This window comes from Astatotilapia calliptera, chromosome 12, assembly GCF_964374335.1.
Source record: "Astatotilapia calliptera chromosome 12, fAstCal68.1, whole genome shotgun sequence".
In the NCBI taxonomy this organism is placed as follows: domain Eukaryota; kingdom Metazoa; phylum Chordata; class Actinopteri; order Cichliformes; family Cichlidae; genus Astatotilapia; species Astatotilapia calliptera.
Window position 1 is genome coordinate 16,228,498 of NC_137433.1, and position 27,755 is coordinate 16,256,252.

General features: G+C 41.1%; 2 protein-coding genes across 3 annotated transcripts; one reads left to right on the top strand and one right to left on the bottom strand.

Moving 5' to 3' along the window:
* The first annotated feature begins 181 nt into the window (after nt 1–181).
* On the top strand, nt 182–15,985 carry rab11fip1a (RAB11 family interacting protein 1 (class I) a). 2 transcript variants are annotated; one of them, XM_026187137.2, is made up of 6 exons: nt 182–1,057; nt 9,812–10,248; nt 10,359–11,259; nt 12,190–13,842; nt 14,225–14,321; nt 14,758–15,985. In XM_026187137.2, the coding sequence occupies exons 1-6, from the start codon at nt 708–710 to the stop codon at nt 14,959–14,961; spliced, it is 3,642 nt and encodes a 1,213-aa protein (XP_026042922.2). In that variant the 5' UTR covers nt 182–707; the 3' UTR covers nt 14,962–15,985. The 2 variants fall into 2 exon arrangements, with proteins under 2 accessions (XP_026042922.2, XP_026042924.2); XM_026187139.2 differs by lacking the exon at nt 12,190–13,842.
* prlhr2a (prolactin releasing hormone receptor 2a) lies at nt 15,351–22,944 on the bottom strand. Its single transcript, XM_026187140.2, has 3 exons — nt 22,726–22,944; nt 20,719–21,199; nt 15,351–19,007 (listed from the first exon to the last, which is right to left on the bottom strand). The coding sequence occupies exons 2-3, from the start codon at nt 21,177–21,179 to the stop codon at nt 18,371–18,373; spliced, it is 1,098 nt and encodes a 365-aa protein (XP_026042925.2). The 5' UTR covers nt 21,180–21,199; nt 22,726–22,944; the 3' UTR covers nt 15,351–18,370.
* Between the last annotated feature and the right edge of the window lie 4,811 nt (nt 22,945–27,755).

A 27,755-nucleotide genomic window follows, 5' to 3' on the forward strand; every position in this document is an offset into this window, starting at 1 on the left:
ACAAATAAAAAAAACATTTGTAAAAATGTGTTGTAAAAATGTTTTTACGTTTTTAAAAATGGCCATTTTCTGTCCCTTACAAGCACGCAATTACCAGCACTGGACTCAGTTCGGTGGTAACTGCTGACCTCTTTCAGTCTTGCATTGCGTTTCCCAGGCTAAACTGATTCCTGGTCAGTGCTTTTCAGCCACGGTTAACGGTCTGTGAGTTATTAAAGCCCTCCTCCTCTGCGATCCAATCGCTAACTCACTTTTTACAAACGACTGAAGAATTGGCCAATCAGAGAGCGATATGTAGAGTATGGGCGGGAACTCCTTACATCAGGGAAGTAAACTATTCAACTTGGCGGAAAGAACTGTGTTTATAAAAGCCTCTTGAAGGATTTAGTTGCGCTACAGTGCCCTGGTTGGGTTACCTAGGCTAATATTACCATGCAAATGTAATGTAAATGTAAAGTAAGTGTGAACTGAACTCAAATGTTATCAGAGGCTGAGGCACAGCCTTCCAAAGAGGAGGGAGAAGTATTACGACATCATACTGAGCTTCCCGAACTGAAGTCAAGCTAGGTAACCCACACCTAGAACCGCAGAGGACGCCGAAGGTGAACAACAGAGTTCAAGAAAAGGTTAACCAGTCTTCCGTTTTATTGAGGTATTTTTCGAGACAGTTCTGAATAACTTTTAGGAAGGCTTGACGGACTTTAGCGATGTCTCTGGGCGACCAGAGCCAGCAGTCGTATCCTACGAGTGTCCAGGTAACGGTGCACCAGGCTCGGAACCTGCGTACCAAGGGAAAGAATGGCACCAACGACTCCTACGCCATCATCCAAGTGGCCAAAGACAAGTTTTCTACCTCCGTGGCTGAGAAGTCTGTCGATCCGGTGTGGAAAGAAGAGGCTTCGTTCGACCTGCCGCTCTTCCACCCGGGAAACGCTGAGCGCTGTATGCTATATATCATAGTAATGCACCGTGCCCAAGTAGGGCTGGACAAGTTCTTGGGCCAAACTGTGATAAACCTGCTGCAGCTTTATGACAACAAGGCTCGCAAAAAGACAGAGTAAGTGTCAGCTAAGCAGTTTTGGGAGGGGTTTGGGGTCTCACAGATTCCCCCATTAGTTCTGACTAAGTATGTTTAAGTCTTCTTTTACATTTATAATGAGTCTGGGTTTTAGTGCAGCAGCAGCCTTAGAGCACTGCACAATGAAAAATGACTATCCAAATAACTTTCGTTTCAGAGCTTCATATAGAAGAGAAGAGAATAGGGCCCTTTATTGTCATTGTACATGTACAATGAAATTCTAGGTGCTCCACACAAACCGTGCCGGAATAAACTATAAATAGTCGACAGTAGGAATAAATGGGACACAGGAGAAATGTATATACAAAACAAGAGAGAAGTATACAAAAATAAGAGAAAGGCACACAGTGGAGAGCAAACTAGTTGCAAATGTAATGTAGTCTAGACCATAAGGCTAGGTTAAATGCATTGTTTCTAGGAAGGGGTAAGTAAGCTGATATCGAGTTTGTTTCCACACAGTTCTCTAGCTGGTATCTATATTCTGCTAAAAAAAACGTTTCCCACTGAAGAGAACAGACTTTGAAGAAGCAGTAATCTTAATAAATGTTACAGCCAAAGTGCCACCAGTTTTACTGTGACTGGCTTATCATGTGTCACTGTAATTCCAGGGCTGTATATTAACTTTTAGAATCACTGGGTAGTTGGATTCGATTTTTACCTCTCAGCTGCAGACTTGAACTTTGCTTCAGCTATTCTGAGGAGGTATTAGCATACCTATTGGGCTTTATAAGTGCCTGTCTGATGATCTAGTTTACCAGCATTTGCTTTGCCCAAAGTAAGTCTAACAATTTACCTACCATTTACCACCAGATTAGCTTTTTATTCAATTAAAAGGAATTCCAGAAGAATTTATGTCAATGTTTGTTATAAAGCGGCAGCACGGCTTATAGTCACTGAGAATTACATTATGTGAAATACTCTGGAGCATCTTTTGACTTTGTATGTGTCCACTGTGAAACACAGCAGTGAATAATGTCATAGTCATTGAGTTTATTGGTTTACTGACTTTGCAATTGCAGGGCTTATCTAGACAAGTTGAGTTTCTAGACACCCACTTGAATAATTCAGTGTTCTGATGTCATATATTTCTTTTGGTTTGCTGTTAAAGATAAACATGAACGTGGGTGGAGCCTCTGTCCTCTTCCTCTTCCTTTTTTCTTTTGTGTTTGTGTTTTAAAACTATCCACTGACTTGCTTGGAAAATGGTCTGAGATCATTCTTTCCTTTGCTTGTCTGTCGTCATTGGTCCAACCCTGCATGCTTGTGGGTTCACTTTTACTTCACAAATTATTTTAAGACAATGACAATCACTAATGCTTGATGGTGGAGGCATGCCTTAAAATCACTTAGCTTTTGTTAATCCTGAGCATTCCTCAAGACTAGCTTAAAATATGTCTGTTCACACCCAGACGCATTACATGAATGGCGCTGACATGGGTGTAACGTGGGTGTAACGTGAATCCAAACAGAGCTTTGCTTTAGAATTGTCAAATTGGGTTGGACACCCTCTTATGTAAAAGCAATGTTAAAAATAAAGGTGGTTTATTTTAGGCTACACTGGTAAAACTTTCCCAGTAACTTTGAAGTGACCTTTGGTAATGAATGAGTGAGGTAGCGCTTGCTACTTCTTAGTAATCACTCACCCCGGGGGCAGCCTAGATTATGGTGCTGGAATGACCTCATGCTCTTTGTTATTGTACCACCATATTTGAAATGTTATCTTTTGCTTGCTCAGGTTCTTTTTCCATGTTCATGCCAAAGTTCATTCCCTGCTATTTCCATTTCATAACTGAGCTCCTTCGTTCTCCTGCCTTGTCCTGCTCCTCCTGTTCTGTAAGATGCAGTATGCGTGCAGGGGTATTGGATGTTGCTGGTTTTCCCTTGAAGTATCTGGTGTTAGATTACTGCGCTGCTCCCCTGTTGTGGTGATACAGGGTGTGACACCGAAGGCTTTGTTTTCCAGTTGAAAGGGAACCTGACACTTTTCCTCTAATACAAAACAGTTTAGCGAGATGAAATTAGGTTTTAAGGCCAGACATCAGATAGATAGATATCAGTTTAACAATTTACTTGGACTTACTCATCTTTGCAGCTCCATTGGAGTGCATTTTTTTCTATGAATGCAAGTTTTACTATCTTAATATACCAGATTGTTTTAAATGTTTTGGTTTTTTTTTTCAAAGATTCCTCTAAACTCAGTTTTTCACAAGTAGGATATTGAGCTATACTGCATTATGAATGATCTACAAGTAATAGTTATTTTTGCACCGTATTGTCCTAAACCCAGTGTTTATTGTCTCAAAGGACAAAGCAGGAAATTCCAGCCATTTGAAAGCTTAAACTTGCAGGTGGTTGAAAGTTCTGCTGAAACACTCACTGAAATGATTCATTTAATTTATTGTCCAGTTTCCAGGTAATCCGTTTCGCCTTTAGATGTTATTTATGTAGGTTTTAAATTTTAAAAACGTCAAACAGTCCATTAATTTGTCTCTGCAGAGGCAGTAAGGACAAGATCTTGGATAGATATACTTCAACATGGAGAGCATGACAGGGCGAACACTCAAGATAAATAAATCACAAACTCAAACAGAAAAATCATTGTATTTACAAATGCCTCCTCTCAGCTTGGGGTCCTGGATACATTAGAGTAATCTACAACAGCGGTCCCCAACCCCCTGTGAAATGTATGGTTTTCAGGGTTTTTATCGGTTTTCAGTGTTATTTTGTTATCGTTTTTATCGTTAACTCTGTTTTCCTGGGACTTTTCACGTGTGTTATGAATAAATCTTCTTTTTTCAGTACCGGTACTAGTTTTATTTTGTTGTATTTATCCGCGACACCTTAAAGGCCGGTCCGTGAAAATATTGTCGGGCATAAACCGGTCCGTGGCGCAAAAAAGGTTGGGGACCGCTGATCTACAACATATTTGTGGTGGTACCGCTTTTGTTTTTGTCTTCTACCTTCCCGGTGCCTGAGACATTAAAAAGTGGTATCGACTGTTCTGTGTTTTGTTGCCTGGAGCTGAAGTCTCTCGTCTCTTATAAAGACTCAGTGGGCAGTGAGGAGGTGGTGCACGCTGTGCCCAGCTGAAGTGGGTACTCTGTTTTTAGAGTTCTTGATAACTGTGCTTGTTGGTGTGATTGCAATCAAAACTGTTGCAAACAAAAAGAAACAAATAATAAGAGTCTTCTAACCTTTTCAGGAGCTCCCATCTACCACTGCTATGCAGAACCACAGCACACTTATTGGGCTAATATGAGTTGTTTAGAACATACATAAATGAACAAAGTGCTAAAATTAACATTTTAATCTAAAAAGAAAATAAAAATATAAGTAAAAGCAATAACCTTGATAAAAACATGGTAAAACAGACACTAAAAAGTATGCTTGAGAAGAAATTGAGATAAATGGTCTGGAGCTAGTCGCTGTAGTGCTCTGTATGCAGTCATGAGAATTTGAAAACAAATTCTTCAATCAACTGGGAGCCAGTGTAAAGAGTATAATATAGTGGTAATGTGAGCTTGCTTGCTGGGACATATAAGGAGTCCTGCTGCGGTGTTTGTACATTATTTGGAGGCAATTTTTGTGGTACAGCTTGTCGCATTCACTAAGTCCAGCACGAAAGTTGAGTGAAAATAGAGTGGTCTCATTTTTTTAAAAGCATTTTACACTTTTCATTTTGCTTTACTGTGAAATGTAACAAAATGATTGTTTCACTACTGTAGTTATGACTTTACAGGACAGCTTTAATTTTCCATTTGTATATTTATTCATATTTAAACTAGAGAATATGGTCTATTTTTTTTAAGTCTCTGTTCCAAGTTACGAATCCTGATCCATTTGTAATTTGTAAAGAAAAACCAAGTGGAACATTTCAGGCTTTTATCTTTAATAGTTTTTGAGATACTCAAGCAGAAGGCTCACAGTGATTTGACATGAAATAAACCAGTGACTTTTCTACTTCTGTTTTAGTACCAGTAAGGATATTAATGAAAAAAAAAATCATTTTATTATATACATACCCATCATTTTTTGCTAACTATACAGGGAAGAAGAAGAGAGTACGCCCACAAAATATCAGATGTGCTGATCTGAACTGTATGACTAATATGCATACTTCAGTATTTGTGTATTATTTGCATGTCATGGTGGGCCTCTCTGGTGCTGTACACAGCTGGTTCACTTCCTATCTCTCTGACAGAACTTTTATGGTGAGTATGGATACATGCTCCTCTAGATCCATAAAATGACATGTGGTGTGCCTCAAGGGTCGGTTCTAGGCCCTGTACTTTTTAATTTGTATATGCTCCCTCTCGGCGGTGTCATCAGGAGGCATGGAGTGAACTTCCACAGTTACGCTGATGACACGCAGCTGTACATCTCCGTGTCTCCTGATGACACCAGACAAATGGATGCCCTTTTTAACTGTATCTTGGATATAAGATCTTGGATGGCAGAAAACTTTTTACAACTTAACCAGGACAAAACTGAAGTTTTAATTGTCGGTCCTGAGGCTCAGAGAGAGAAACTCTTGCCTAAATTAGAGGCATTTTCACTATGTCCTTCGCTACAAGTGAAAAACCTGGGTGTTATTTTTGACTCTGAGCTTGGTTTTATCCCACATATTAAACATGTAACTAAAATTGGATTTTATCATCTAAAAAATATAGCCAGAGTCCGCCCTATTCTCTCTCGGGCCAACACGGAGATGCTGATGCATGCTTTTATTACCAGTAGCATTGATTACTGTAATGCCCTGCTCTCTGGTCTTCCTAAGAAGAATATTTCAACTTTACAACTCTTGCAAAACTCGGCAGCTCGTGTGCTGACGAAGACCAGAGGGCGGGCCCACATTACACCGGTTTTAGAATCGCTGCACTGGCTCCCCGTGTGTTTCAGGATCGATTTTAAAGTTCTTTTATTGGTTTTTAAATGTCTTAATGGTCTTGGGCCTTCTTATCTCTCAGATCTGCTTTTACCATACGAACCCTCGCGGACCCTGAGGTCCTCTGGTACTGGCCTTTTGATTGTCCCTAAAGTCAGGACACATACTCACGGAGAGGCAGCTTTTCAGTGGTATGGTCCTCGTCTGTGGAACAGCCTGCCGGAGGAGCTCAGGGCCGCAGAGAACGTACATGTTTTTAAGAACAGGCTCAAGACCCACCTTTTTAATTTAGCTTTTACTTAGCGTTTATTTATTTTATGCTTATTTATTCTATCCTGTTATTCTATTATTAATTTAGGATTTACCTAATATTTGTTTGATTTTATTCTTATTTGTTTTTTAATCTTCTTATTCTATTTATATTTATATTGTATCCTGTTCTTATTTATTTTATCATTTTACCCTATATATATTGTATTGCGTCATATCTCCAGTGTTTCCTCGGAGGGCGCCCTCTGCACCGGGGCTGTTATTGACCGTGGCTGCTGGGTCTCTGGGGTCCTCTCAGCCTGGCTGGGGGGCTCCTTTGCCTCCCTCCTGCTGTGTGCCCAGCCTGGAGGCTGCGGTCTGTGACCGGCTCCCGGTGCAGACGGCTCTCTGTTATAGTGTTTCCTCACTTGGCTCATGCGAGCCCAGCCCAATTTTTACTCTTTAAGTGTGCGCGTGTGTGTATGTGTATGTGTGTGTGGGTGGGGGGATATATGTGTATTGAGAGTGTGGGGAGTGAGTTGGAGGGTGGGGTGGGCTGCTTTTAACTATGTAAAGCACTTTGTGCTACATTTTCTCTGTATGAAAAGTGCTTTATAAATAAAGATTGATTGATTGATTGATGTCGTGTGATCGTGGCAGTATTGAACAATTTTATCAGCCGTTATCAATTTTCCTCGTATTGTGCAGCCCTAATGCAGAGGCAGTTCCCAGAGTAGGACTCATGTGTTCAGACATATGAGTCACAGTATTTTGCAAACAAAGCGTACAGGAGAATTTCCCATCCATGTGAAATATGACGCCCAGTAACATCAGACTTACCTAATGCTGACATCAGACTAAACTTTCCTAAAGATCATTTTTAACATGGCTGTATGTGGAACAGTAACAGCCAATTGTAGCCCATCTGTATGAGATTGTTTTTATACTTCTTTGTTTTTTATTGGCTGAATCATCCGTACTGGCTGGTGTTGGTTCACAAGATAAGGATGTTTGTTAATCATTACACATGAAAGGGAAGCTATTGACAGTTAACAGAGGGAACCTGTCCAGCAAGACCAGTGAGCTCATGCGTCAGGGAGGAGGCTTTATATGCATGTGCAAACAATACAAAAGTTGGAACAGCCTGACAGCTTGTTAGTACTCGTGTTAATTCATATTGTTTTCGTAGTCCTCTTGGTGCACGCCCTGTTGTTATTGAAGACAAGAGGACAAAGCTGTTTCTTGACTGACTTGTGAAAATGTTATCTCCGTACCCTTGTGCCTCGACTCGGCTAGCGATTGTTTGCTTTGGCATTCTTGGTTTAGAGTGGGAGATGAAGAATGTTTGAATTAGAGTCAGCTTAAATTTAATTATAACACACTTCACACACACAGGGAGGTGCCGTGAGGAATGCTGTTTCACTCCCATGCTTGTTTCCTAGCTGTTTTTCCCTACAGCAGACTATCTGCATATCTGCTGCATGACAAATAAATGTGCTGGCTGTGAACTTCCTTTAAATTGCAGTTTGGTGTCAGATTAGGACTACACAACGTTTTGGGCGGAAATAGATAGCTTCAGAGACCTCAGTTTAAGTCATGCAAGGACAGACGGAACTTTAATAAGATTCACAACATGTTGCACGAATGAAATCAAACTGTGACCTTTACCTCATGTGAAACGGTCAGAGGAATGTACTGTGAAACAAAAAGGTTAAAAAGGGGAAAGGCTTGACAAAATGGGCGCGACTGCTGAACTATTAGTACATCTAATAATAGCATGGTTTTGAGAAAAACCTTTAGAGCCCTTATAATGTCTTTGTTTTAAATTATACAAATGGAGAGCAACAGTATGCAGTGGCACTAACTGCGTGTTTTGGCTTGCTTTTAAACGGGCCTCTCCAGAACACTCTTACCTTTCCCTTACAGAAAATAAAAGCTGATCCTGTGCAACAGAGAGGACATGATGGGGGAGCCTGAACAAAGCTGCCGTTGGCATGGTACTCCTAACAGGAACTACAACAAGCTGTACAGTATAGACACCTGTCAGTCTCAGGTTAACAATCGGCAGACAAATGCCAGCAGGGCTGATGTATTAGACATCACAGGTGTTAGGAATCTGCTCATTTTGGTTCAGTTTTTTTTTTTTTTTCAGTCAGATATTTATTCTTCAATGTCTTTCATACATAAAACGTCATTTAAGCCCTGCATTCAAATTATTGTATAAAAGAGTAATGTCATGACCAAAAGCAGGTTTTTGAAAAGCAATGCACACTCCAAAATTACACTGAAAAACTGCAGGACATTTGATAAGCCAAAATCAAAAAACATTTTCAGATTTAGCTCACGTTATAATCACAATAACAATTGTCAAATTGTTGAAACCATTAACATTTTTCATGTCTAATGCATTGTATCTGGGAATTTTGACGTGATGGATTAATGAGGCCTGTAACAACTAGAGTGTTTTCTATATGTTTAAAAATCTATTTGTATATAATAATTTTCAGTATAATTTCCATCACATTTTTTTATTGTGAGAAAAAGATTGATAGTAATTACATAAAACAAATATAGTTAACTCAATTTGCACTTTGTAGCAGTGTTTAAGAATAAGAGTGGTGACTGTGGAGGCAGCATTAAAAAATCTAAAGTAGAAATCCTGAGAATAAAGTTGCAATAGTAAATCAACCTGTGTTACAGAGTTTGGGGGATTTAAGATTTATTGTTTACATGTCTCAATTTAGGGCTGTTCGACATAATGATATATATCGGATGACGATATAAAAACGTCTATCGTTTCATTTTACGCTATCGTTTGTTTCGTGGTGTCGCAAAATAAACTGTTTATGGCAATATTTTCTCATCGTTTTGATGGTGACTGTAGTGGCTATATTAATTTCTTAAAGTTCTCTCTTTCTCTTATATTTTATGTAACCACACTACGGAAGGACAAGCGCCTGTTTTTATGCGTTGTGGTTAGCAACAACGACGATAACAACATCGCGTGTCCATATTCCAAATAAATCTTTCACAATAAAGCTCAAGATCCTGTTGAGACTTTTCAAAGTAAACTGAATCACGTGAAAGAGCAGATTATTTACGGATGAGAATTAAAAAAGAGCCACCAGGTGCTAAAAAATAAACCTTAGACTCAAACGTTAGAACAGGCTTTTCCCCACAGCACGCTGTGTAATAAATACTCACAAAGAAAACAGCGGCTGTTACAACTTATGTCTAAAAATGTGTAGTTTCATGCATCGGTTAAAACATTCGACTCCAGCTACATGACGCGCAGCTGGAAACACTTCCCGCAAGACGAGCTGCCCGAGAGTCGCAGAATTTACAGAAAATGTTACATTTTTGTGATTTATATCGTTATCGGACGATAGAATTCTTATATCAGGATATGAGATTTTGGTCATATCGCACAGCCCTATCTCAATTTTTTTTTTTTTAAGGTTCAGGTTTTTGTGTTTGTGTGAATCTGTGCATCCTATATAAAGATAAATCATATAAATAGTTCTGAAACAAAAGTCAAATCCTGTTATCTTCCGATAACTCAGTTTTAACACATGATTCGTTATTTCTGACATTTGCAGATGGTTCAAGCTGGTGGACAAAACGGGAAAAGAGGACAAGGCACGAGGAGAAGTGCTGCTAGATATCCAGTTTATGAGAAACAATATGTCAGCCAGCATGTTTGACCTTTCCATGCAGGACAAACCACGCTCTCGCATTTCCAAGATAAAGGACAAAGTGCGAGGGAAGAAAAAGGATGGTTTCTCCGACTCGGCCTCAGCGATTGTGCCCTCTGTCAGCCAGGTCCTCACAGACAGTGAGGGCGAGGCTGACGCGCAGTCACTTAACCAATCTCCAGATGAGAAAAAGAAATCTAAGCTCAAAAAGCTCTTTGCCCCCAAATCAAACTTGCAGCGTAACATCTCACAGTCCATGTCCACACTGGGGACGCTGCCTGAGAAGAATTCATCTCTGAGTGGCAGCCGCTCATCTGGTCTCAATGTCAACTCTCCTGATGGTAATTTAACCTCTGTTCTCTGTTTATTGTTTGCTGTTGCCAGCGCAAGTTGCGTAAGTTGTTTTGCATGTCAACAATGACATCATGCCTCACTGTCTCTCTCCCCGCAGTTAAGAAGAAATTCAAATTGGGACACAAACGAACCGGCAGCTCTGACAGCAAGGTGTCTTTGGGTCCTTTCTCCCTGCTGGGCCGCTCCAAGCAGAGCAACAGTGACCTGAACAACCTGTGCATTAACGGCAGCCATGTGTACACAGAGGAGACAGAACCCAAGAGTGGATCTACTCTCAGTCTAAACAGCTCTGGTCGAGGCTCTGTGGAAGATGTCCGCAAACACACTTCTGATCTCTCTGCAGATGCTTTCAGGAGTGTATCTGTCCCATCAACAGACAGAGCATCACAAGAACAACAGCACCATCAAGAGGAGGAGGAAAGAAGGCAAGCAGAAGAAAGGCGCATAGCAGAAGCAAAGAGGATTGAGGAAGAGGAGAAACACAGGGCACAGCTCAAGAGGCTGCAGGAGGAAGAGGAGCGTAGACTGCAAGAGGAACAGGAGAGGAAGAGACGCTTCCTGGAGGATGAGGCCAGGAGGAAGAAACAGATGGAGGAGGACGAGAGGCGAAAGCAAGAAGAGCAACGCAAGATGATGGAAGCAGCAGAAAATCAGCGGCTTGAGGAGGAGCGTCGTCGAGCAGAGGAGCAGAAACGTCAGGAGGAGGCGTCCATGAGTGACAGACTGTCGTCCTTGTTCGGGATGATCAAGAAGAAGGAGGAGAAAAAGGAGGAGGTACAGCTGCCCACCCCAGCCCGTACTTTGGATGCGCAAGATCCCAATCAGCCTGTCTCCCGTCATTCCACCAACCCATTTGAGGACATCACCCTCAGCTCAGATGTTTCTCTAAGCAGCAACGTCAGCCCAACCGATCATCAGAAATCCAGCAGCAAGGCACAAACCCCCTCTGCCATGGTCTTCCTTAACCGCACCGCAAAAGTGTCTGCAGTCAAACCCAGGTAGGCCTTTTTCTCACTACATTGCACAAAGCACACTTAACCATACAGTCTGCACTAAATATGTCATGATGTCACGTGCTTCTGATTGGTCAGTTTTGCTGTATATTATGCCTTTCAACACTGAACCCTGGAATTTACACAACCTTCTTATCTGATCTTGCTTTTGTCATGAGTTACTCTTAACTCCATCCTCCGATGGCTGACGAACCTGTGAAACCGGTTTGGTTTGTACCGATGACAATGAAGGTGGGGTTTAAATCTGTAAAGATGTTGTGGAACAAGTTGTAGGCTGAACAAAGTTCATAAGGAGCGACTGAGCCATAGTGCTGCTTTCTGCGTGAATGTCGTGGCTGGTTCGATTTTCTTTTCTTTTATATTGTTTTTAAGATCTTTTTTTAATATCATTGTTTGTGTTCTGGATCGGACTGGAATTCTTAGATCTGGATCATAATGGTAGGTGAATGACCTTTTTATTGCTGCTGTTGTTGCAGTAATCTTTGATTTCCAAAATGTTTTAGAGATTTAGGCCATGAAAGATGGCCTTTAAATTATGTTGCAGTGTTAGGCCTGCATGGAGTGATCGAAGTAGGATGATGTTATTGTTGTGTACAGTCATTAGGATAAAAGAGCGACCGTAAAATGTGTAAATATCAGCAGCTTCCTCTCATTGAATAGTGGACCATTTTATGGGAAAATATTTTGTTATACTAGCGGCTTGTTTCAGTACAAAGGTGGAACAGTCGATAAATCAAAGTGAAGAGTTTATTGATTAGTGTTAAACAACAGCTACATTATATGAGCCAGTACATGGGGAATGTAGTTACCTGCTTGTTGAGATGTTATCTGCTTGTTATTGGTGACGGTTTATACACTGGTGAAAGTGTGGGTGCCAGTAATGACCTGTAGGCCTTTGTTTTCACTCCTTGGCAGATTGGCTCAATCTTTGGAGCCTGAACCTGCTGACTTCCAAACCCCCAGTCAGCTGTCTCCTTCCCCAGCCAACTCTGAGTCCATCCTGTCCAGAGTCCCATCTGGGTCCCCTGATACTTTCTCCAGCCTCCACTCATCTTTAGCTCCAAGAAATAGCAATCAAAGCCCACCTAGTTCTCCCCGTGGCAACACAGAGAATTTGTCATCTGGATCTGAGGGGTCTTCACCCACCATGGCAGATCAGAACAGAAGGGCCCTCCTACCACCCACTTACAGGAACCAAACCAGAGGAAATCTTACTCCTGTCAGAGAGATTCAAAACCCGGCTTATGAAGAGCCAGAAGAACCGCAACCAGGCAAAAACTCTGTACCACTTCCAGATTATGAAACCCTCTTCCCTCAGAGGAGACACGGGGTGAAAGGGCAGCCTCGATGGGATAATATAATTGCTGAGGTCAATCAGAAACACAAGAGTGCACCTGCACTCTTGGGTCCTGAGATGAGTGTGGACGGTCCATTGGAGCATACACCAAGTCCTAGGTCTTCTGTTTCACTGGAGACTCCTAACATGAGGCTTTCCCAAGCTAAACCTCAGGAGACCAAACCTGTGTCAACAAAAAAAGCACCAGCCCCGACTCCTCCTAAACCAGTGACATCTCCACTTCCACGATCAGCAGCAGATTCCAGTCAGAAACAAAGCCCGAGTGTTTCTCAACAGTCTTCAGTGACACGTAGTCAACCTGCATCCCCAGCATCAGTAATATCGGACACTTCAAGCAGAGTTACGTCAGGAGATGGTGCAAGAAAGGTGCTGCAACCTTCACCCACACCTTCACCCAGAACACCAAGCCAGATGGACTTGAATACACCACCTTCAAGTGATCAAAGCAAAGAACAGGCCACCATGAACAAAGAAGCACCCACAGCTAAACCCAGACAAAGGGTCAGTGTCAACGAGCTAACAAAGGAACCACAATCTGCTGTGAACGGTAACATCCCAAAAGTATCTAATTCAAGTATGAGCAGCACGGACAAAAAGTTAAAAGACGGCTTTGCAGAGGAGGACCCATTCCCCAGTACTCAGCTTCTTTCCAGAGACCCATGGACGCTGCAGAAGGAAAACGGTGATTCACTTTTTACTGGCGATGCTAGTAGGAAGGAGGCGACACCTCGAGATTGGGGAATGACAGCAAGTGACTTTGATAAAGTTTTTGGTCAAGAAAAAACACCAGATCCTTTCACCAGTTTTAATGGCAGTGATCTGAAGAAACAGAGTGAATACAGGAAAACGGATGATGAGTCAAAACTAGACAGTCCTGCTTTCCAAAGAAAGAATTCACAAAAAGGAAAGAAGAGCCTTCCATCCACAACTCCCACACAGCAGATAATACCCACTGCCACTCAAGGTTTCAGAGATATCCCACTGCTGCTTCCCAATGATGGGAAAACACAGAGCAGTTTCGGTGAAGGAGAGGATCTTTTTGGAGACCGATCTTTTTTTCAAGCTTCAGAGCCCCTTCAAGTAGTTATGGAGGAACCAGAAATCTTGTCTGGGGGGAAGGAAACTTTGCGAGCGATGGTGTCACCATCTGAGGTTCAGCCTGTCAGTACTCAGAATAGCAATGGAAGCGGGCTAGCGATAAATTCACGCAGGTGAGATTGACCAGGCTATTTTCAGAGTTAGCCTTTGATGAGGGTTGAGCTTGATTCAGTTATGGTGGATCACACGTGGTGCTGTTATACTGGGAGGCGAATAAGTCGCTGGGATTTATCTTGTGGTGTGGCTGTTTTCCAGGCTGTGATTTCTTGGAAACTTTCCTCACACTTGATTTCAATCTGAATGTTGAATATTGCACTTCAAATGCACTTTGAATACGATAGAAATGATTATGGAAGATGATAAAACACATCATTTAATTGTTTTTCTCCTACACAAAATATTTCTTAATCATTTTCTGTGGGGTTTCTGTACCTCTTCTTCTATTTACTTAGTAAACTATCAGGCCTTACAGTAACGTAATGCCTTTATTTACAGGCCTCATCCCGTGAAGCCTATGAGCACATCAGAGAGCCAGAGCGTCCACGCTATGAAAGAGATAAAGGTCCGGGACAGCACACCAGCGAAGATAAAGGTACTGTCATACTGGTATAATGTACTGGCACGTAAACACCGTTAACCTGACCGGCTTTTGCTGCAGGAACAATTCGTGCCTGGATAACCTAAAATCTCTTTTCCACTGTGCAACATGGTCTGCACTGTGCTCTTATTTACAAGGAGTAGCATGGAAAAAAATGCCAGGTGGTGCTATAAGACGATTGGATTTTACACATCTAAGATCGTCTGGCAGTCTGCTCTCAAAGTGCTTTTAGAAACTTTCTCAAAAGTTCTTCTTGTCTCTCTTTTCTTTAACTTGGCAGATGGTGATGATATTAATTATTTTGTCAGAAAAGTAATGGAACTTTTATATTCCAATTTCTTTGATTTGTTTTTCTTTGTGTGCTTAAATGAATTCCTCAATATGTCCTAATTTAAAAAGCATTCACCAAATTATCTTTTTTTTCATTCAGATGATGGACTCTGTGGAAAGTGGACCGTACACTCAGCTGACTCAGGAGGAGCTGATCACAATGGTGGTGAAGCAGCAGGCTGACCTTACCAAGAAGGACGCCAAGATCGTTGAGCTTGAGGAATACATAGACAACCTGTTGGTCCGTGTCATTGAGGAGAAGCCGAGTATCCTGTATGCCCTCAATGCTGCCAAGCCAGTGTAAAGGAATGTAAACAGGACTTAATTCTGCTTCCTGTTTGTGTTTGTACTGTATTATAAGACAGTGTCTTAGAGCATATGCACTTTTTTAACTTTCAAACAAATAGATGCTGGAGTGTAAAAAGCAAGCAGAAAATCTTTATATTAAAAATAAGAAAAAAAAAAATGTTGTCCCGACACTAAGGTACTGCAACTTATTGCAAAATATACTAATCATTATAAATAATGAAAACTGGATTCAACTTTTATTTAATAAAGTAGTTTTTTTAAGTCTACACTGGGCAGTCTCTAAGTTTTGCTGTGTAGTGAATAATCACTGAAATCATTCATGTATGTTGTCTTCCTCCACTAAAGTCTTTATTTTTATTTTCTTTGCCTCATCTTTTTGAAAGCATGTATTCTTTTAACCACTTAACAGCAGTCATTATATTGTACTCACCACATATGAATGTCACCTGGATATCCAGTCCTTAAAGACACTGTGCCTATTGTTGCTTCAGAGAGGTCTTACATAGAAAACCAGCATCGACTAAAATAGAGCAGCTGCTATGTTCTCAGCAGATTTTGAATCGTATACCGAGTTAAGCAATTTTGTCTCCATTGTGCTCATAGTTCAAATATTATGCAAGTTATACTACAGTTTCCTGTTCTCCTTAAATTAATTAGAAACTTTGAGCACTATGATGTGTTTTGTTGTCTTTTGTGAAGTAATTTAAAAATCAAGATCAGAGTAAAAGACTTGTTTTAGTAAGTCGCCTTGTCTCTGTTTGATCTTCACTAATGATGCCTTTACAAACTAAAACTGTTTGATGATAGCATGGCAGTAATGATAGCAATATTAATCAGTATGTCTGTCCAGACTTGTGCCTTCCAGACCTTCTTTTCATGTATGATCTGTTGTTTTTCTGGAGTGAGAGCTCACTGCATGTACAGTCTGATCTATCCAGTGTTTGTAATATTACAGCTGATGTAAATGCCTGAAAACGCTGTGTTTATTTTCAAATAAAGACACTAATTATGCCTCTGGACTGTGCATGTGGTTGTTTACCACCATTGTGTGTTTGCAAGTAATATACAACACAACTAAATGAAATATTTACATAATAATTATTTAGCTCTCAGCGAAGGTTCTAATTGCACTAACAATTCCAGATGTTCGGTGTCTTCCAATTTCTGGCAGGTTTATTTTTATGCTTCTTATCTCCATACCTACGAGGATGAAAAAGCAATGTAGCCATGGTAACATACATAGCATGTTTTATTGTACACGCTGCCTGACTTTTATCCAGAACAATAACATTGCATTTGAGCGTGTTTACTTTTTCACAATATTCTCAGTCTTTTGCGTTGTTCTCGGCAGTTACAGCATTGTAAATGTAAATGGGTAGGAAGTGTACATATATTTCGAGCCTTTACAGTTTAAATGGCAGAAAATCACCTCAAGCTGTAGCGATCAGAGTTCAGGCATATGGTAGCACTCAAACAATCAGCAGCTGTTGATAAATAATAAGCACTTGAACACGTACGAATTGCTGTGAATATGCCAAGTAAGAGTTGGGCACGTGGGGATTCAAAACAGACGGTGGAGAAAGCTGGGATGCCACGAAAGCTGAGGGCAAAGCCATCACGCGCAAAACTGGAGAATATATATATATTTATATGAAATATCTTCAAATGTATTTGCACGCCATTGCAAGCAATCATACTCACTTTTAAGGAACTGACTGTTATGACCCTAGATCACACGAACTGCAGCCAATTGAACTTTTCACATACGTGGCGCGCTCTAGAGGTGAAGCACTCTTATTAAGCATTAAGCGCTCTTAAATATGTTTCAAATCCTTCATAACTTATTGGAAACGTGATCTATTTGACATTATTTCATTAAAGACTTTAGATGTTCCTCACCCAGTACCAAGTCTAGTAACTTTACGTTTCATACTTTCCATTTTATTTACATATGATGCTGAACAACAATAATCTTATGTTTACAGCCTCTTCTCTTGCATGAATGATAAATAAATGAGTTGGGACTGAGCTCCTTAAAATTCATATCTATAATATTTGCATTTTACTGTATTTTTGTGAAGAGGACATGTTTTCATAAAATCCTAGATTTTAAAAAGATGCCAAAAGTAAATCTTACTCTTCTTCTTTTGGATGCTCCCTTTAGGGGTCGCCACAGCAGATCTCCCTCCATCTCATCCCCAGCATCCTCTGTCACGGTTGATCTGATCTTGTCTCTTTCCTCCTGTCTTACAGCTCCATCTTTAATATCCTTTGTCCAATATATCCACCATCTCTTTTTTGCACATGTCAAACCCTCTCAAGCCCTCTCGAGCTTGTCTCTCTCTAACTCTGTCTGCTCATTTCTAATCCTGTCCCTCCTGGTAATTCTTTTCTTAGCATCTTCAATTCTACCACCAGCTCAGCCTCCTGTCTTTTTGTCACCAGCACGTCTTCAAACCACACATCATAGCAGGTCTCACTGCCATCTTGCAAACTTTCCTTTTCACTCTTGCTGTTATCCTTCTGTCACGAATCTTCCACCTGCTCCCTACTCTCACAATATTATCTGCAAGCATCACAGACACCACAGAGACTCCTCTGACCTGACCTCCTCTGCCAGACTGCCCATCACCAGTACAAACAAGAAGGGGCTCACACTTGATCCCTTATGTAATCTCACCCCCAAACTTGGAACCATTACTCCTATCTCACACCTCACCACTGTCTTGCTGTTCTCTTACATGTCCTGCACCACCCTCACATGCTTCTCTGCCACTCCTCATTCCATTATGCAGTACCACACCACCTCTCTTGACACCTTTTCATATGCTTTCTCTAGATCCACAAAGACACAGTGCAACTCTATCTAACCCTCTCTACACTTCTCCAACAACACAAAGCAAACATCACATCTGTAGTGCTCTTTCTCTACATGAAGTCATGTTGCTGCTCACTTATCATCACCTTTTTCTCTCAGCCTAGCCTCAACCAGTCTTTCCCATCTCTTCATGGTGTGGCTCATGAGTTTTATTCCTCTACAGCTCTGCACATCACCCTTGTTCTTGAAAATCAGTACCAGTAAACTTATTTCCTGTTCCTAAAGCATCGTATTGTGTTAAACAATCCTGGAGAGTTTGAAAAGAGGAGTGATGGAGCATATCTCTGGATTGTAATGCTATATCTCTGTCTGATCAACAACACGGGGACATGTTTGACAGTATCCTACTAATTTAGTTTGTATATCATATGGATGCCGGCTAAGAGCTGGATCATCATACATTAGACTCCTACCCTATCCCATCTATGCCTAGGCTGCTCTAATTCTGACTGTTTTAAATATTATCACTGCTTTACCAAAATGAGATGAGTGTGGGTACCCAGTTTCAGCTTAAAACACAAAAGCTTCACAATACCACACTGGCTGTGGCGCAGTTGTTGGCTGAGATGCCAATGCGACGGCGGCACGTGAACATTTTGCGAAGCTCAGCTCGAAAGCGGTCGTGCAGCCAGGCGTAGAGGAAAGGGTTACAGCAGGATGAGCTCATTGCGCACAGATGGCAAAGCAGCTGAATGAGTAAAAAGTACTGCTTGTCGATCAGATCGATGTCAATGTCACGCAGGACATTGAACACGCTGATGGGCATCCAGCAGATGCCAAATGCCGCCACCACCAGGGACACCAGACGGAAGGTCTTGCGTTTGCGAACGCGCTGAGCCTCTGCCTGGCTCTCTGTGTGGTGGCCGGGTATGACGCAGTTCCGCAGTTTGACGGAGATGCACAGGTAAGAGATGCAGAGGGCCGACAGAGGCAGGACATAGGTGATGAAGAGAGTGCTGTAGGCGTAGGCCAACCGCTGCCTCTCCTGGCCCATCCAGAACTCCTCACAGATGGTGAAGCCTTCATTTTTAAATTCCACGTGGTAGGTGTGAGCCACAGCCGGGGCCACCAGACAACAGGACAACAGCCAGATCCCAGACAGGAGGTAGGTGCACGCCAAGACCGAGATCCGCTTTTTCAAAGGGTGCACCGTGGCATAGTATCTGCGGAGTCCATGAGTAAAAAGGAGCAAAGGAAATGTGGATAGAAAATGATGGAATCAGTAATTGGCAGGGGCAAAGACAAACAACATTTACCAGTCAATATGAGCGACAGTAATCAGCGCACAAATTACCATATGCTGTTAAGGACAACGGATAATACAGGCTGAAAAATGGCAGCAGCACAACATCAATACTAAATTGTCTGTTACCAGGAAAGTAACATGTTTTAAGCTTCACAAATAATAAATCTAATTCAGCTCTGTCACTGCAACCAAGGTGAATGGATAAGCCTAGATGTGTGCTGGGTTACTGAAACAGACACACGAGTCCGACAGAGCTTCACTTAACAATAATGTCCTCATTCAGACAGACTTACATTTAGGTAGCACTAAACTGATTGAATTAGTGCAGAATATTTAGACTAGTAGAGTAGCTTCAAATGTCTTTCCTTATTTTCTGTCATATGTGCAACAACAGCAGATGTTGACAATAAATAAACAAGCTCAAAGCTCAAGCTTGGATCCCTCAGTTTTACACAGAGTTATATTCAGTTTTTCTACTCTTGCTCTGTAAGACATTAGTGAAAGTACAGTCATCGTAGGCAGACAGCTCTGTCTGTGAGCGCAGAAGCCCCGCCCACCTGCCTTTCAAATCTGGTGTTTAAGAGCCAGATCAGAAGTTCCACAGTTGCACCTCAATGTAGTCGTTTTTTGTGTTAGCTGTAAAATCAATAAAGATTGTTTTTCTCCTTGATTGTGAATACGACCCAGTTTTGAGGGCAGATGACTCAAAACGAATACAGGTTGAAACAAGGTGTGGTATAGGGTAATTAAGGATTATTTTGAACTGTGAATCATGCAGAGCTGCTTAAGAGCATGATAGGTCTACTTTACAAAGCAGTGAAGTTGTACATCAATAGTAGGTGATGCGCACTTTAGCTAAAACCAAATAATTTAATACTGTATTGCATTTAGGGAGATACCACTGTGTTCTTTGTAAGTTCTTGTCATGAATGACCTTCACCTGTTTTAGATTTGAGGGTCTGCCTTTTTGTCGCAGTGACCACCTGCTTGATTTAAAGTCTCAGGTTTTGGACTTTCACCCTTCTCTGGTGTTTCTGGTCCTCTGTCTTTTGAGCCATTATGCACATTCATGTCATGTTTGCACTTAAGAAAAAAAACAATCTTTGTTGGTTTTACAGATGACATAAAAACTCACCACATCAAGGTGAATTTGCATCTGAAGCCGGAAACTTGTTCACTAGGTCCTTCACACAGCAGCTAGACTGATGCGTGGTGTAGCATGGCAAGGTAGACACAGGTGTTATTGATAACAATCAGTTAGGGTGCCATGCTATTTAGTGTTTCACAGTCATTCAAGCAAACAAGCAAGTAGCAGGGGGTCCTGAACCATCAAAATAGTAATTACAATTACCGTTTATCCTGCCACTGCATGTCAAAACAGCGGCTGCTGAAAGTGTCTATTTTCTTTGAGACAACAGTCATTGTTAGGTGTTGTGTGCAAAATGAATGCTATATTTAGCTTTGTTTTTGAGGGATAACTAGAGCTGGTTTACAAACGCTTCATGATGAAAAGTTTTTTGTCCTTGTTTGTACATTGTTTCTCACAGACACAGCATGCTGCATGCCAGCGAGATGCTGGAGGTTTACTTACAGTTTTTCCCACTGCATTCTGACTCATTGTGACTTACCTGTCTACACCAATGGCAGTGAGGGTGAACACTGACACGTACACCGTCACCGGCTGTATGAGGTACACCAGGTAGCACATGAAGCGACCAAACACCCAACCGTGTGGGTTGAAGGCATAGGCCAGCGTGAAGGGGACACACGTAGCACACATCAGCATGTCAGAGAAAGCCAGGTTTCCAATGAAAAAGTTGGTGACGTTGTGCATCTTGCGAGTGCGGCAGATGACATAGAGGAGCAGGTAGTTGCCAAAGACGCCCACCAGAGCCACGAGGGTGTAGCAGGGAATGATAAGCAGCTTGAAGGACTGCAGCAGCTCCACGCCCGCAAACTGGGGGCTGCGCTTGGAGGAGCTGTTCTGCAGCGCCACCTCAAACACCTGACCAGAGTCGTTTCCATTTGCAGCTTGTGTCACACACGGAGGGGTGAGCTCAGCTACCCACCCACTGCCCGAAACCTCCATCCTGAAAGGATGGTGTGAGCCTACAGAGATGACATCATAAACAGAGTCAAGTACAGTTCAACATGCACAGTGAAATGTCAAATTTGGCCAAGGGAGACATGTGCAAACAAGAACAGGCAAAGTGATTGAGAACGCGTTTCCTTTTATTACAGGCCTGCAGACAGGCTGAGCAGCTTCATGAGCCTTTGTCCAATTATTTTTCTTGTCCTTGAAGTAAATGATTTTTTTCCTCCTGTGTAGCTACAAAAAACAAAAAACCCACTATGCTGAAAGCAAATTCCTTTTATTAGACTACGGTGACAATTTACTGACTAACTACATGCAGAAACCAAAATGAACTGGGGTTATTACTTCAGTGTAACTCAGACGAGTAGGGCCTAGTCATTTCCCAGTCAGTTCCACAAAACTTCCATGCAAACACTCAATATCAAAGCAAATGCTGCTGGATGACTCACGCCATTATCTCCCCATGCACCATGTATGTGCAGTGTTTATGTGGTCAGCACAAGAGGTGTTGGTCCCTGTTAAATCAGTTCAGCATATATACTCAAGTGAGGGAATTTAAATGATTCAAAAAAAAAACGCAGGATAATATAAGCACTATAATAAACTCACCCAGCAAGGACACATTTGGCCAAGACTGTGTAAGAAATTTATGTTGATGAAGAAAAAACCAGCAGTGGAGGCTGAATATTTGAACTGCCAGGAAATATTACAGGGGGAAAAATGGCCAGAAGGTGCAGTGTAAGGACGGCAGTCAATCACAATATCTCAAGTAACCAGTACACAACCCCACACTGTTGTGTCTCTAAGAAAGATTAAAAATTTGGGTTGGTCTTTCTCGATTTTAGAGAATTTGCCCGATATTTTTGCCTCTGTGCTTGCTTTTGTGATCCTTAGTTAATTGTTTATATATCTGAACACCGTAGATTGCAGCAATTTATGTCCTGAAGTTACGCCACACTGTGAACAGTGGACAGAGAAAACTCACATATGAGTCGCTGTTCATCAATGGACGAGAGTGAGAGTAAATGAATGTAACACGTTTGTCCACAGGAAAAATGTTACAGGAAAAATAGGTCAGAGATTTTTGGCACAAAGCTCGTTTCCTGCGCCAAAAAGACCCGATATTTCTTTTTTATTAGTTTGTTTTAACACTCCCGTATTCCTTATGCCAAGAAAAAAAGGAGAGAAAATAATAATAACGCACGCTGGTACCAGTAGCGTGATCTCATACATTTTAAAGAACATATCACCATTTAAAAGCATTGGAAATATTTACAGTTTCAGGGTCAGCTCTGGAATACCTCGACGCAGATAAAGCGAGTGGACTGACAGCTATAAAACTGTCGGACATACCGATGACAAAACGCAAGTAATTAAAAATCCTCTAAATAACTTTCAAATGTCTCCAAGGATAAAAAGCACGTTGCATCGTGCCTGCATCATTTCCGCTCTTCTCACACTCGACGTGCTGACTTTAGATGCAGTTAGACTTTGTCAATTTAAATTTGCACAACATTACAAGCCAAAGCAGCACACCTACCGTCTACAGATGTCTCAGTGTTCCAGCGCACGGAATATCCAGCTCGGAGCTTCTGTGCGTCTGTGGAGAGATGCGCGCTTCTCACACAAATCCACGCTTATAGGTTTACGGACACCAAGCACAGCCATGCATTCCGAATCCTTCATTAACGTGCACTGTAACAACTTCAGTTGTTTTAATTAATCAAGTGTGTGTGTGAGTGTGGGTGTGTGTGGTGATCAGCAGGTGCAGGCTGACTGGGGGAGGAAGTCTCGCTTATATATCTGCCCCAAACTTGAGTGACAGCTGTGATGACTGGACGGCGTTTCCGACGCGTCTCCTTGGAAGATGGTGTGGCCTGAAAAGCCCGAATAAAACCCTGCAGACTGTACACCTGATTTCAAAAGCAAGGACAGAGCAGGTGGTTAAAGAGACTTTGCAGCTCCATTCCTGCATGTTCTCCTGCTCCTGTAGTTTCAAGTTGCTGTGGCAGATTCTATAGCAAACATTCTCCACGGTATTTGTTGATCATTTCTATTAATGGATAATTTAAAAAATGAATAACGGTTTTATTTCCATACAATCTGTTGCATTAAGTCAAGAATGATTTATGCCCACGCCAAGACGGCTCAATATTTTGTGGAATAAGAGAAGGTTACTGCTATTATGGCGCTTGTGCTTGAACTATCCTCCTTTTGTTATAAATATTTGTAAAAGGAACAGAGGGGCAGACTGATAAAGAGGTGACGTAATGTGATGTCTCAGTTTTTCGTGGCCCTTGTGTGGAGAACAGTCAGAGGTGGAGGTTCTGCGAGCACGATGTTTGATTTGTGCAAACTAACTCTCGGGGGCAGAGGCGAAACGATCCGAGCTTTTTTGTTGTCATTAGCAAATTGATTGAGAATCAACAACCTGAAGCCAGCTGATCAGGGGGATCCTGGTGTGACGTCCACGGCAGATGCTGTGCTCAGTGTGTCTGGGGTTTCAAACCGTCCATTTAAAGCTAGAGAGTTTCGAGTGAGTGCGATCAATTCAGGTTAACTCTCCTCACTTTTCATTCTGCATGGAAAAATCACCATGCAGTTCCCACTCAGCCACCAGTGAGTAGTATCTGCAAAGTCAGCGTTAAGCTAGGATTTATCCTTGAGGGTCCTCAAAGTAGTCAAAACACAGCACTGAGCACCGGTATCAGAGGAATTGTGGAACTAAAATGGAATCATCTTCAATTCTTGGTGGCATGGATTTAACAAGATGCTGGAAACATTCTTCACAGATTTGAAATAGTCAGCATCAGCACTCAGACAGGCTGTGACATTTAAACAATCCTCATTTGCTACAAAAGGGGCCCAAAGTGTGCCAAGAAAGCAGCAGCCTGAACTGTTGTTGAAGTCATTAACTGGCAAAGTACCACTGCAGGAAAATAACAAGTTGTTTTTTGGCCTTTAAAACTAAATAGGGGGGACCGGGGATAGTTGTAACATTTTTGACATTTCTGTCTGTAAATTAGAGCTCTTTTAAGGTAGTGGATTCAAAATGTAATGCAAAGTATTTACATGTCGTCGCTATTAAATAGTGCAGCTATTTTCTCTGCAGCACAATTACCCATTGCATGGTATGATCTCAAACACAAAGAGTGAAATGTTACAATTAACCCCACAGTCTGGGTTAGTTGTAACATATCCTGGGGTAAAATGTAACACAATGAAATAAGGGTACTGACAAAACATTAACATGTAATCTTTTTTATTCAACACATGAATGCACTTAGAACCATTTATGTAGCTGTATATATGTGTGTGTGTGTGTGTGTGTGTGAATATTTCATTAATTTTGGTTGGTCTTCCTTGAGTTTGGCCTCATTGGCTCAGTGGGCATTATAACCTACAACTCTTGCACCAACCTTTGAACATAACAATGAAGCTGAAAAAATGTAGTTGTGCACCAGCATTGCAATTCCATTACTTTTTATCATGGCTTACCTTGGTGTGGTTTGCAAAGTGCTTCAGAAAGATGAGGAAATCTGTTTCGTGCACCCATCCTGATTTATTTCCACTACCAGTACTTCCTACTGGTCCATCTCTGACACAGTGGTCTGCATAATGTATGTGTTGGAACACAAACAGTGGAGGAATTGTGTTGCCAATGGCATTAACCGCATATACAAATGCAACCAGTGAACCTCTCTCTGCTGATGTCGTTGCCCCAACTTGTTTAATATAAGTTAAAGTAATAGTGTGGTTAGTTGTAACATCTGCGTTATTGTTACAACTAACCCAGACTGTTGCTGTTACAACTGACCCAGACTCCTATCCATGAACTAGCCAACATTACAGCCAACGGCTAAAACATTAGCACTAAAGACCTACACAGAATATATCCCCAACATAATTTAAGTTTGATGAGTTTAACTGCAAAGCAGATAATGCTATTAGAAATTGAAATAAAGTAGAAATACTTACTTTTTGGCATACAAATTACTTTTTTTTCATGTTAAATTGTCTGTGTTTGACAAAATGTGCTAATTTTTCACATGTGATAGCAGAACTGAATTGGGCATGTACAGGATGAATCACATCATTTGAAACTTAGCCCTGATTGGAGAAATTGGAAGTGTTACAACTGACCCACGTTACAACTATCCCCGGTCTCTCCTACCTCTTTAGGAAACTATAGGGCAGCCTTTTTTTTGGTTCGGGATAGGAAAATACTATAAGCTAAAGGAGAATATTGCAGCCATCTTTGCCATCGTTTAACAATAACGGAGACTTTCAGAGCTGTTCAGACTGAACACTGCTTTAGTTTGATCATGTCAGATTCTAACACTTGCCTGGATTTATTAAAAGGCTTTACTGTGTCTTTTCATTGAATTAATAATGAACAGATGCTGTTTAGTCAAGCGCTATAGAGTGCACCATCCCAGAAGATTGTTTCTTGTGAGAGAAGAACAACTTAACATGCATGAATTTCTTTTCTTTCTTTAATTTTTTTTCTGTCATATACTAAAACTTGCTGATGAGTGACAACCATGTGACCTTTTTTGCACTAGCAGGAATGAACAGCATTAGAATCTGTCACTGTGTTCTGAGCTTCATGGGGACTGTGTAATTTTTAGACTACTTGTCTCCACGGCCACTGCCGGTGTGAAGAAATCAAAACTTCAGACCCTGAGCAATGAATAAGAAGAAGGTATGATGAGTCACTGTGGTGTTTCACCTACCTGCAGAATTATCAAATACTTCAACCTTCAAGTTCTTTGAAGGCTGAAGGACATTTGAAATGCAATTGCAGTTTGCATGCACTCATCATGGGCACGAATGTGATGGTAATTTGGGGCTTTTACGGATTTCTGTTCATTTTCCAGGTTGGAATGATTGTTCAGTAGACATCTTTAATGAATTTATTTTGGATTTTTACTTTTGACCCTGTGCGGGTCAAAAGTTTACATACAGGCTCAAATTTATACAGACATCACCACTAACGTAGTTAAATGTCTTTTGGCAAGTTGCACCTCGCCCAGGCATTTTTGGAAGTCAACAAAATTCTAGTATAATTCTGGCTTGTTGGCAGAATTAATAGAGTCCATGTAAACTGGCTGGTTTCCTGGCACACACCTGGCTTTTAAGTATAGTCCACAAATCTTCAGTAGAGTCGAGGTTGGGGCTTTGGAGAGGCAATTCCAGACACTAAATTGTCTTAATGGGTTTTATAAACAGCTTCCCAGATCCTCGGTTTAAACAATTGCACTTAACTGCAGTTTATTCAGATTTGACATCATTTGGCCAAAGTTTGGAAAACACAAAACAAATTGTCACCCTGAAATAAGAAGAAATTGGTTAGGATGTTCAGGAACACCCGGGAACCACCAAGGCGCAAGCCAGCCACTAACCGGAAACTGCTGGAACACCGATGTCACTGTCCACAGTGAAGTGAGATAAAGCACGCACAAAAATAACGTTTCTGGAATAGCTCAACCCTTTTGAGAATTTGTGGACTATGCTTAAAGGCTTATATTAAACAATACAATTTCACAAATACCAGCTTGAAACTTAATTAATAATAAACTTTGAAAGAAAATGATAGCATCTGGCACCTGGCAGCTTTCATCTTAGATGAATCTAGTTCATAGGCAGTGGTTTTTGTCTGTGAATTAAGGTGATCTGACCTCAATGAGTTTCAGTTGTCTTATGCAAGCAGGCTGCATGATGAGTGTTTTTTACTGATAGACTCACTGATGCAGACACAATGAGGCTTTTACAGATCAGGTCACAACTAAACAGTAACACATGAGTCGGTGCTCAGTGATGATGTTTTTTAATTTACTGCAGCCCATTGAATGTTTTAGAGCGACACTGTTAAAATATTTCTGATAACATGCTAAAAACCTCCAGTTCACCTTTACAAATATCATCGTCTGACATTTCCTGATTTTAAAAAGCACCCAAATTAGATAATAATAAATATATAATGAACTGAAGAATACCAAAATTGAAAAGAAGCAAAAAGAGCAGGAAGGAAAACTAGAACAAGATGCATGACAAAACTAAACTTTAAAAAGCACAACAACAAAGTAGCAAACTACCGTACATGAAAGCAGAGACAGAGGAACACGAGCACAGAAGGCACAAGAAAATCAAGATGCTGAAAGCACTAAGAACACAACAAAACGAGCAAAACAACAGGACCATGACCAAAGTCCTCGGTTAAATTCTATAATTTGGACACTGGAGGTGTTAACAAATGCTTTTTCAGATAAACAATGAGGCTGTATTAGTAGTTACGCACTGATATGCATTAGTATGCACAGCAATTGAGTTTCAAACAACTCCTCTGCAAAATCAGGAGACTGATCTTTGTTTTTATCACCAACTTTTTTGACTCTTTGGAGTCACCTGTCTTTAAACAGGCCATACCCCCATCGTTACCTTTAAAAAATGATGTCAACTAATGCCAAGATTTTAAATGCTCACAATCTGCAGTTCATGGCTGTATTCACAATTTTTACTGTCAGGGACAATCACACATTTCAGATAATTTCTGTGTGATTCATTCTC